The sequence below is a fragment of the Lynx canadensis genome, chromosome D3, assembly GCF_007474595.2.
Source record: "Lynx canadensis isolate LIC74 chromosome D3, mLynCan4.pri.v2, whole genome shotgun sequence".
In the NCBI taxonomy this organism is placed as follows: domain Eukaryota; kingdom Metazoa; phylum Chordata; class Mammalia; order Carnivora; family Felidae; genus Lynx; species Lynx canadensis.
In genome coordinates, this window is record NC_044314.2 from 80,815,648 (window position 1) to 80,827,699 (window position 12,052).

At 38.7% G+C, this 12,052-nt stretch overlaps 1 protein-coding gene across 2 annotated transcripts in view; it reads left to right on the forward strand.

The window, feature by feature from the left end:
• Window positions 1-349: 349 nt before the first annotated feature.
• The window catches only part of MED13L (mediator complex subunit 13L), a 304,666-nt gene continuing 292,963 nt past the window's right edge, over window positions 350-12,052 (forward strand). The window contains exon 1 of one of the 2 annotated variants that reach the window (XM_030335708.1): window positions 350-500. In XM_030335708.1, the coding sequence (XP_030191568.1) occupies window positions 429-500 (72 nt within the window). In that variant the 5' untranslated portion in view covers window positions 350-428. The remainder of the gene's footprint in view (window positions 501-12,052) is intronic. The other variant, XM_030335707.1, reaches the window with a different exon arrangement.

A 12,052-nucleotide genomic window follows, 5' to 3' on the forward strand; every position in this document is an offset into this window, starting at 1 on the left:
CGGTGGCTGGAGATAAACAAGGCGGCGGCAGCGGCGGCGGCTGAGGAACAGGGAAGGCGGAGGCGGCGGCCGGCCCGCAGCGCCGGCCAGGGAGGCAGCGGCGGCCCTGAGAGGCGGGGAGGGCGCCGGGCCGCGCGGACAGCGCCCCCCGCCGCCGCCGGAGCCGCGGGAGCCGCCGCCGCCGCCGCCCGAACAGGAAGGAGCCGCGCGGCCGCCGCGGACCCCCCCGCCGGCCCGGGCCCGCCGCCCCCGGCGCGGCGTCACCGCGGCGCCTCCCGCCCGCCCGCCGGCCCTCGCGCCCTCCCCCGGCGGCGGCGGCGGCCCGGCCGCCCCGCGCTCCCCGGCGAGGCGCCGCCGCCCGGCCCGGCCTCGCCTCGGACGCCTCGCTCCGACATGCCCCGCTCTGGCGGCCGGGCTCGCGGAGGATCATGACTGCGGCAGCGAACTGGGTGGCGAACGGGGCGAGCCTGGAGGATTGTCACTCCAACCTCTTCTCGCTGGTGAGTAGCCGGGCTGCGGGGAGGGGGGCTGAGCTGGGGGGGGGGGTCCCCGACCTCCGCCGCCGACCAACTTTCTCCTCCCGCCGCCGGGACTTCGCCCCTCCCTCGTCTCTCCCCGCCGTTCGCCTCTCGCCGATTCTCCCCCTTTTGGATCGTCTCTCCCTCGCCTTGGATCCCATCCAGTGTTTATTTGGCTCTTTAAAAATCATTTGTGAGCGCGGCGCTCGGCGTGGAATTTGCATGTGGAAGTCTCAAAGCTGCGGATTCTGGGTCGCACTTCGAACGCCCACCCTCTGTTGCAATCACACCCCCCTTCCCCTCCCCTTTTCCCCCTCTTTTTTTTTTTTTTTTTTTTTTTTTAACCTAAATGTGGAAGGCTTTGCCTTGTGCTGCCCGCGCCCGCGATAAGCAGCCTTTTCCCCTCTTGTCGGATCGGCTGCCCGCCCGCCCGCCTGCCTTTTGAATTTTTTTTTTTTAATTCCATAATGACACCTGCAATTTTGCCCGAAAACAGTTGATTGAATGCGATTGTGTCAGTAAAGGACTCTTGCACCCGAAGCTCCCGCGATTGTAAACATCGACAGCCGCCTGCCTCTCGGGGCTTACTACGCTGGAGAGCCGTAAAGCCATTGCACCGAGCCGACGGAAGGTGGAGAAGGCTTTTTCTTCTTTCTCTCCTCCTGTGTCTTTTAAAAACTGTTTTCTCTATCCTAACAACGAATCCACACACACACACAAAAGCAACAAGCTGGGCGGTTTGATAACATCGCTTTTATCTGCCTTCGCCTCTCTCGCGCTCTCTCTCTGATAATTGACAACTTTTCCTTCGGATTTGAAATCGCCTGCCTTAATCTTGAAGCAGTTAGGGTGTCAATTGTTCTCCTGGAAGCCTGGCATCCGACGACGACGTCTAGATTCATCGAAATTAAAAATGTATAGGGCTCCAGCAACTCTTTTCCTGGCGGTGGCGGTGACATTTGGTGGTAAATGCCATCTTTGCTTTTTATTGGGTCGTATTACCTAGCTCTGAAAACATTCACCTTGTTAAACCTGGCGTTTAGGCTAATAATTGCAGTGCGTGGTCTTTAAATATGTGCTTTGTGCATGAGTTACTGTATGTATAGCTATGTGCCCGGGAGACTACGAATTTGTTTAAATATTGAGCAAAGATTTGTAAACAGATGTAAGGCAATTATGTCTCGAGCGTAGAATATAATTGGAAAATTGGCTGAACGGTTTTTTTAATTTAGCCTTAAAAAAAAAAAACCAACTTATTTTAAGTTATGTACCCTTTTTAGGGGGCCTGCATTTGGAGAGCATGCATTTTGGAAATTGTTTTCTATAACCTCTGCAGAAGATAGAAGCATTATTTCCTGTTAATCCTTGTTTACAGTTACACTGGATAAATAATTTAGTGTTCAAATTGTAATTAGTTACATTTAATTATGGGTAGCATACATGCTTTTTTTTTTTTTCTTTGAGACTAGTGGGGAAATACAAATTCTTGCCAACTTTTCAAATGGAAGTGTTATTTTGCTAAATATTTCCTTATGCAGATAAAAAATATCAAAACACATGATTTTTACCTACAAAGAGTGACATGGTATCTAATGACATAGCTTTCATTATAGTATAGTATAGATATAGTATAGTATAGATCAGGTCAGTTTTTTTCTTCCAACATTTTTATTTAGATATTTAGTCTTAAAATTCAATTATAAGTTGCAATTCTTCCTCTTTGTACTGTGATAATTTTCCCTCGATCTTTTGACATATGGGAATGGAATTCATTTTGCCTCTTTTCTCTCCCCGAGTATATCATTTAGTATCAGATTCAGAGACTTTAATAGATTAGCAAACATATTGATTAAGGGGTATTTAAAATGGTTTTTGTTTGGTGGCTGGAGACCACATTGACACTTTAACAGGTAATTAAAATAACCAAGTAGACCAATATTAGTGAGGAGAGAGCCCCGAAATTACCATATATCATTCTGACTGGTAATGGCTTGTGTATATGTGGCTAATTTATATACAGCAGATATTTTAGACCAATGAAACTGTATTATATGTGTAGCCAGCCTTTAGGATATATCATACCTTTTATGTCCTCCCCCCCCCCCCCAAAAGCTTAAGTACAGATGATAATGTTAAAGAGATAAGATGCTTTAGATTCTTTTGGAGGAACAAACAATTTTATAGGAGAGGATTTTGTGTTTTATGACTGACTAAAGGTTTGTGCTTTGGGTATTTCTCTCCTGAACCTTTTAAAACCAGGAATAATTGAGTTTTAGGAAAAAAAATACACATACACACATATGCAAAATTACTCGTTAGGTGGCAACTTTGAAATGCAGAACTGAAGAAATGCATGGGTTAGCCTTTTTTTTTTTTTTAAAGTCTATAGAATTGTCTACATTCTCCTGTATGTGGAGGGTGCATAAGGTGCTATGTTTTTTTAAATATAGAATCAGTTAAAAAACTGCTGATAATGTAAATTTTTGCTCATTCCACATGAAGAGTTTTCCTTGAAAATTAAACACAGTAGCAACCTAGTATATTAAAAATATATTATCTAAAGTACATTGTATAGAATAGTTAATTCCAAAGGAGATAAAATCATCTCTTGTTTAAAACAAAGCGTGTATTACAAGAACTCTTATGTGCTTAGTAATAGCATGCTTTTTTTTCTTTTTGGTTTGCACTTTTTTTGAGCAGAGGAAAGTATTGTTTATAGAGAATTTACTTAGATACTCATGTTAATGTGGATTGAAATATAAACTAGAGATTAAAGTTCTGTACCACACTAATGATCCACCCACTTTCTATTACCTTGAAGTATTCATTATAGCTTAGCAAAAGTTGTGCAATCAACTGCCTTTAGATTTTTGTTCTTGTTTTGCTTTCTGATTTTCTACCGCATGGCATCAGATTTCCCAGATTTTCTGTCACCCACCCCCATTTCCTAACATGTGAAAAATGCCATTGTGTTTATGTGATATGGCTCATTGTGTGTGTTTCTTATTCTTAACATTGTGAGATTTGTAACTGCTGCATTAAATGCAGGCCTTGCTGTTACCTTTGTGACTCAAAACTGTTTTCTCATGCTGTCCATCACATTTCGGGAGACCCTTGTTCCATATTCACTCAGTTTTAATTCAGTTAAGTGTGTTAAATCTGCCTTTTTGGAAAGTGTAACGGTGCACCCTGTGCTGTGTCAACTCACTTTTGAGGGAAGACATAATTTCCAGATATAGATATATCTTTAGTTTTGTTTCTCTATTGAGATCATATGGAGGAAAGTGATTTTGTGTTCTTTAACTAGATTTAAGTTTATACTCTTTGAGTTGCAGTGATTTAACTCTTAGGTTTATGTTCCACATTCACGTTGTTTTATTTGCTTAGAATCTTCCTGACTAGGGGGTAATTAGGTGATGATATCAAATTCTCCCTCCCTGAGTTGAAACACACATATACATATCAGTACATAATTCCTGTGAAGGACCATTACTTTTGTATTTGAAGCTTTAAGGTAATCCGTTGTTGACCTGCTTTCTTTTTTCTTAAGAGATTTATTTTTTTGCAGAGGGGGAAGATAGTTCTAAGTATAGAAACTTTGGGATCTCTTGCTAGAACCAAATAGGGAGGATTGGGAGTAGAAAATGAGGAAAAGGGAATGATTTCTCTCATCTTCTCAAGTGCCAAAATATATATACACAGTGTATTTTTCATCGCAGTTGCCAATTTTAGTATTTAAACTTAAAGCATCTTTTTTTCATGATGGTTTATTTTCTTTAATGAAAATATTTATAATTTGCTAATTTATGTTTTCTGTTCAGCATTTTGTTGTTAGTAGCACATGGTGTTAACAGTATTTATATATTTTTAATAGCAATAATTGCCACCCGGTAATAGTTGCCATATTAACCTCCAATTGCTAGTAAATATTTTTAAGTACATAATAGACAGCAATTTAAGGCATAGTGTAGCAGTTTACTGGACCGTTTTAAAGAGCCATTTGTACGTGTGATGAGTTCATAATTTTAAAGAGAAAATGTACCTAAGACTTGTATGCTACAAAGTAATGTTGCTGTGTTACTGCTTGAAGTGCTCAGTGAGAGGAAGTTAGGCTGGGACTCTTCTTCTTTGTGAGAATAAAGGCCTGAGGGTGCCTTTAGGACTATAAGTGTTTATTGAGTTTATCCCAGGTGCTTATATAACTTAGCATTTTCTTTGGAGTGTTTTGGTCATTTTTTTTCCATAATTGTATTAGGTATTTATTTGAAAAAAAAAAATCTCAAGGCATTCCTTTAACTAACATTAAGTTATAGTAGTGGATTATATTAATTAGGTATGGAAAAATGGATTCATCTCTTTTGTTCACTGGCTAATTTGGCCTCGTTAATTGTGAGTTAATTGTATTCATCAAACACTTTCAGAGATCTCTACTCTTGAGATTAATAAAGAAGATACTCTGTCACCAGTTTGTACTATATGCTAGAGATTAAGAAAACCATTTGCAAAAGATAAGTACATTCTGTAGTTATATTTGTCAGATTATTTAAAATTGAGTTGAAACTCAATGTAAATAGTAAAAAGATTGCTTATCTGTATTTTTTTTCTAATGAACAGTTAATACAGTTGTCTCTCCAAGTTTGATTCAGAGATAGACTATTTTTCTGAAATGACTTATTTTTGATACAAGAGAATAATAATGGTCCCTCCTTCAGTAGTAGAAGTGTTCCCCCCCCCCACCCTGGAAGTGGGTAGTATGTTTATTTCATAGAAGCTAGCCAATGAGAGAGAGAGTACACAAAGTTGCGAAAAATTAATAATAGGGTTGAATGTTGGGTATTATTACTGAAATGTGCATTGCAGCTACTTATTAAAAATTGAGAAAAAGAATTTCTGCAACATTGATATCAGTGTTGTTTGTTTAAAATGTGTGCTCATCTGTTTTAAAAACTGTTGTGTGGTGGTGACCACCACAATTTCTATTTTGTTATTTTATAAACATTCCTATTTTGAGAAGTAACATTTAATGCATTGCAAAGTGAGGTAATTAGGTAGCCTGAGAATGTGCTGTGGGGTATAATTAAAAAAATTCACAAACACTCATGCACACAGGCACGCATGCACATTTGTTTCATAGGACTTGCTTAGAGTTTTGGAATTAATGAATCAATATTTGTAATGTGTTCTTGGAATTTAGGACTCTTTTCCCCTCTCGAATCATTTAACTTCTTTCTGATCCTGTTCAGATAATTTCCTTTTATAGTATGTGCTTTCATTGTTTATTTGAAAGATTTGAAGGTGTTAGCTTTGTTCTGTTGGGGGAATTCACTTCATTACATAGGGGAGATGATTTTCCATTAATCTTGGTAAATATTAACATAAACGAGGAATTGTAAATTCAGACTCATTTACATGAATGAAATATGTATGCGTGCCCAATTTTTATTTAGTATAAAGTCACTTATGTACATCAACATAGTTTTCTATCCTTTCTTTAGTTGATATAAAAAGTTTTAAAATGTTGCGGTTGGTGTTTCAGACAGTTCCCTTACTCTACTACAATGTTTTGTTCTTTACTAGTAAAACTCATTTAGTATAAATTAGATTTTTATCCCCATAAATTGGCTATCATAGTGTTCTTTGAGGAACTCCTGTTTTGCTTGCATTTATATTAGCATGCTTTAGTTATGTTTGTTGGAACAGAGTTGTTTTCCTTTTTTAAGCTAATAAAATGTCTTTCAGAGTACATTTGGATTCTAGTCTGGAAAAAAATAGGAAAGGTGACTCCCCCCCTCCCCCTTTCTTTCTAGATGAGAATTAGGAGATCACTTGTGTCCAAGGGAAAATGTTAGGTCATTGTCATCTCTGTACTCTGGTTTATTATGTATATTTCCGAATGTTTATTTTCTAATTCTAGGTGAATTGTGGTAGAATCTTACTAAAACCATATTTTTGCTACTGTGAAATAGCACAGAGCCCTGGTTGACAGCTTTCTACATTTTGTACTTTTCCAGTACGGCGAAATTCCATTACTGTTAAAGGAGCCTCCTGAGTTGATTATATTAAAGTTTCATTTATGTCTTTATTTTGTGTAGTTCTGATTTGTAACTTTGACTTAAAAAATGGAAAGGGGAAGATAAAAAGAGTTAGGTAAACTTGCAGGTAAATATTCTTTTCTCATTTATCATTAGATCTCTTTAATAATTAAATTGTAATTTGTTCTGAGTCATTGCATTAATTGGATATATTTAAGACATTTGATATTTAAATTTGAGGAAATATGTAAAATATGCAATATGTATAAAATACAGAATTGTGAATAGAATTTTTAAATATTGAGTGGAAATTTAAAAGGTTGATCATCTAAAAGGTATTAAATTACATGAAAACTGTTACAGTTTTTTCCCCTAAAGTCAAGTTCCCCCAGTTGACAAGTTTCTGAGGAAGTATTTTTGTGTAAGACACATGGAGCTTCCTCATAGAGTCCTACATTATTTCATTAAATAGGAAAGATGATTAAATCCATCTGGGTTTAATTTGAGAGCTAATAAGTAAAGTATTCAAAAGAGTATAATTGGTGTGAAAAAACATTTTTGTTGGCAATTCTCATGATTGAATTTTAATGTCCTAAAGAGAAGTAAGGAAAAACATGTGTATATCTAACTCAGGAATCAGCTCCTAGTTGTTTGTTTGTTTGTTTGTTTTTGTGAGTCTATACACGCCTGGCACAGTCCTACTCATCTTTTAAGTAGGTCAAATGTCACCTCCTCTGTGAAGCTTTCCCTGACTCTCACTGGCCGAACTAGTTCCTCTTGCTCCTTATATGAACCTTCTTCTATGCATCTCTGATACGCACCTGAGGTGTTGTAGGGCAGTGACCCTGTCTAAGTCATGCTGGCATTCTCTTTATAGTTGGGCGCTCTTTATTCGTTAAATGAATGAATTAATGGACATTACTCTCTTTTATTCCTAAGAGAGTTCTCATTGCTCATTTAGGTCCTGATCCTAAGTATGTTATTTTTTCTTTGAACTTAGATTTTTAGCTCTGTATTCTGAATATATGTTATCTAGGCTGTATGTACTGTGGCTTGGTAATATTTTAGATGAGTTCTAATGGTTTTTGAAGAGAATTCCACATCTGATCGAGAGATGTGCGCTTTTCATGCCTCAGAGGAATAGGAAGTCAGCATTTAGTTTTCTGGAGTGTGGTAGGCAACCTGTCAGTTTTGGAACCTGTTAGAGATTTTGTTTGGGGCTTGTTCAGAATTTCTTCATTTTTGTTCTTTAAGCTCTAAAGGAGGGCTTTTGCTCAACCTTCATTTTAGGATTCCCTTTGATGAGTCCAGTAAAATGGGCAGTGGATGGTATCGGGGAAAGTTGAGTGGTATTCACATTTTTTATTGGTGACTAATTAGTCTGATCAGGTTGGTCGCATGATGGTTATGTGCCTCAGTTTCTCAGTCTATAAACTTGATGGAAATATGGTGGGCAGGAAGTATGAAAAATCATTTTGGGTACCTTTTAAGGAAAGAGTAGATAATGTCCTTTAATAGGAAGAGACTTATAACAAATAACAAGTCAGAGAGTAGCCTAGGAAATTGGAATGGCAAAATTAGTTGTTTTAGGTATGGCAGTTATGTTGTATTTGTCCTTGTTTTGGGGGAGCAGAAGATTAAATTGTTCTTGTGTCTTTCCTCATAAATAAGCCACTATTGAGAATAAAAACTTGAAATTTGTCTTTGAGTGTTCCAAGTTTTCACATGTATATATGATTCACAGTTGTGTCGTGTGTCTTTAATATGCTGAATGATTTTGCTGTACCAACCCTCAGCTATGACTGGCTAAGCCTAGAAATTGAACTGTGGCTCTTACTTGGTAGTTTAAGCTATTAATTCCTTGGCAGCTCCAGAGTGCTCTTTGAACTTTAAATAGCAGTTCTATTAACATTTTGAGATTTGTCTCAGGGAATGTCAGAAATAGTACTCAATAAATATCTTTTTCTTCTTAAAGACTAACTCATGTTTTAGTCTGACAAACATGTCACAACCCTTACTATGTTTTGAACAAAGTATATATTTTCAACTACTGGCTAATTTCTATTTTCCATTTAATAATGCAGCAACATCTAAAAATATTGTTTAGACCTTGTTGAAGGAGTGAATTCCCCTACCCTCAACTGTAGTTTTTGTATTAGTAAGTTGAATATGAATAAGTGTCCAAAGTTTTTGTCCAGAGGTGTAAAATTTTACATATGAGGTGTTCTTAAGCATTCTAAAATATTAGAAAAAGTTAATTTCTGAGCCCCCCCCCCCCCCGTGTAAAAACTTAATCTTCTGTTGCTGCAAATGATTGTTAGCTTATTTATGTTGTAGTGTACTTGATTACTTGTGTTATTTATGGCAGCATTTTTATGGGAATGAACTTATATTTATTGTTCCTATTTAGAATGTCAGGAGTACGGTTCCTCTGATTGTGCAGTGCTGACAGTCAGAGCAGGCACTCCCTAAAAAGCCCTTCTTGGCCCCAGGCAGAGGGGGAGTGAGGACCGCCCAGCAGCTAGACCCTTTCCTAGGCCTTGGAGAGAGGATTGCTATCGGATAGAGGCTTGAGGAGGGTGTTGAGAGGTGCAGATGGCCCCGCCCGACCCATGGGAAGAATTTTCCCTTCCTTTGGGATCTGTTGCTGCTTCCTCTTTGGAAAAGATTTTGTATTTCTTTGTCCTTTAGCTTCTTTCCTTGCCTTTTCTCCTTCACTCACCACTAGAGTTTGGTAAATGAGGACTTCTGAGCCCTAATGAAATGAAAAAGAGAATGGGAGTTGATTGGATGGGCTAGCCAATAAACTAGAATTTAGAAATGTTAATTTCTCCTATGTTATGTCTCAGAAATTTGGGACTTACAGAATTCATTTTTTGATGATGTATATACATCAGTAATGATTGAAATCTGGCTTGGGCTTGCAAAAGGGCTAATGCTCTGATATGTGGGGAAGAAGACCTACATGTACTGTTTAATTTCTAAGATGCTGTGTGGTGAGTGCAGAGGAAGAACACCGTTGACCTTGTACCAGAAAAACTTAGAAGGGGAGTTTTAAACTGGATCTTGACAGTATTGCTAGAGAGGAACGGAAAGGACGTTCTTTGGAAGTTCAGGCGACAACTCTGAGTCTGTCCTCGAGAATATGTGCTGAAGTGGCATGTAGAGAGTACTTCTAATTCATGGTCTTGGTTCTTGGTTTCCTTTTAAAAAATTACAAAACTTACTGAAATCTAATTTTTGTTAGGTGGAAAATTTGAAGTGTGGGCAGGCCAATTTGAATTAAGAAATGGTGATGTTAAAATAATCAGTTTTCTAAAATCAGTTCTGAACTTTAAAAAAAACAGTGCTATATTACGCAAAATGCTAATGACTAAAGTGACAAATATTTCAGAAACTGGACAGACGTGAATCTGAAGTGAGCAGATGGGATATGAAACTAAAAGCGGGAGATAATCCAAGACGGTATAGAAACTTAGGAGAAATGAATTGAGGAGAAACAAGTGTCTTAAACGGTATTGCATTTAATAACGTGTTTAAAAGCCTTTCTAGGATTGCTCTCTTACATCGACAAACTAGAATTGTTGAACTGTGTAACCCATCCCTCTTTAAATTTAAAACAAATTAGATTTTGGCCCAGGATTACTTCTGATGAAGCCTAGTCATTTAAGTCATGAATGTATGTATTATATGTACTTTAAAGTAGACTATAATTTGCTTTCTGTGCAGTAAAAATCAAGAGAATAGTGATTTTCAGAGACAATTGTGGTAGACCTTGAAGGGAAGAGGTAAGGAGTAAAAGATGAGGAAGTTTGCTGTTGGGATGGCTTGGTACTCAATTGAAATTGTTACATTTGACTGTTGAGGATAGAATCTGGATTCTAGTGGGTTGTGGAATGAATGGATGGTACACTTTTCAGCCAAAGAAGCTTCATCGTGAAATAAGCAGGGATGTGGGAGTGGGGAGGGTAAGAGATTGAAAGGTGGATTTAAAAAAAATTTTTAATGTTTATTTTTGAGGGGTGTGGGCAGAGAGAGAGGGAGACACAGGATCAGAGGCAGGCTCCAGGCTCTGAGCCGTCAGCACAGAGCCTGATGCGGGGCTCGAACTCAGGAATAGCAAGATTGTGACCTGAGCTGAAGTCCAATGCTTAACGGACTGAGCCACTGAGGTGCCCTGTTGAAGGAAATTTTTTAGAATGTGAGAGCCTCATATGTTTGTGGACTTGGAAGCAACAATAGTGGAGAGGCGGAAAGAAAGGTGGAAGGTAAAAGAACAGTTGTTAATTGATGAAAGGAGTCTGGCTGGAGATGGTTATCAAGAACCCCAGCGATGGGTAGGGTTAGCGCTGGAAAAGAGTAAAACATCTCAAATAAAAGATGCAGATACAAGAAATGAATATGTGTGAAGGAAGTGGGGACAATCTCAGTTGTAGCTTGAGTGCCTTTTTTAAATTTTTTAATTTTTTTAATGTTTATTCATTTTTGAGAGACAGAGTGTGAGCGGGGAAGGGGCAGAGAGAGGGAGACACAGAATCTGAAACAGGCTCCAGGCTCTGAGCTGTCAGCACAGAGCCCGAAGCGGGGCTCAAACTCAGGAACTGCGAGATCCTGACCTGAGCCGAAGTTGGATGCTCAACCGACTGAGCCACCCAGGCGCCCCGAGTGCTTTTTATATCCAAAGATTAAATATATTCAGTTTGAGCCTGAATAAGTTAAAATAAGGTTTTAGCTAAGCGTTTTGCATGTTACTTGATGTGCTTGTTGCAGTTAGCCATCTTTATTTTTAAATTTTCATTTACTGGTCATTTTTAGGTGGGTCAGATGTTATTTTCTTAAGTTGTGTACTTCAAAATTATAAAACTGATTCTGAGCTAGCCATACCAGAACCCACACACATCTGCCCAAACGAGAGGTGCTCTTCAAAGTAAGCCTCCTTGAAATGGATCAAATACCAGTGCTGTTGTCCAGTGTTTTTTTGGTCCTTTTCCTTTGCAGTTGCTTTTAGAGTTTAGTCAGTCACTCTAGAAAATCTTATTTTAAAGGATGCTTCTTCGGTCAGTGTCTTCTTTCTGCGTAATTTACTGTGTTCTGCTTTTCGCTCTAAATTGTTGCCCAAGTCAGCAGTTTAGTACTTATGGTGGTGTTCATGGATGATGAACAGAAACCCTAGGAAGAACTCTACTTTTGGATATATTGGCATACATACATTGTAGATGTGTGCTGAGAATTTCTTCCTTGCTTGTGTACATTTGCCTCCCAGGTTCTAAGTCTAGTGTTTCAATGTTTTTGTTTTTTTTTTTTTCCAGACAGTTTCAATGAAGATGGCTTTAGTGGTACATTGATTGGTAAGACTAGATACTGGGACAAATTAAGTGGAGGTGGGATTTTTGCTTTTTGGGGATCAAGGCAAATTATCCTGAAGGGGGAGTAGAGTTGAGTAGACTTGCCCTCTGTCTGTCTGGCAAATGTCAGATGTCTTCCTGAGGTCCATTTTTAGTG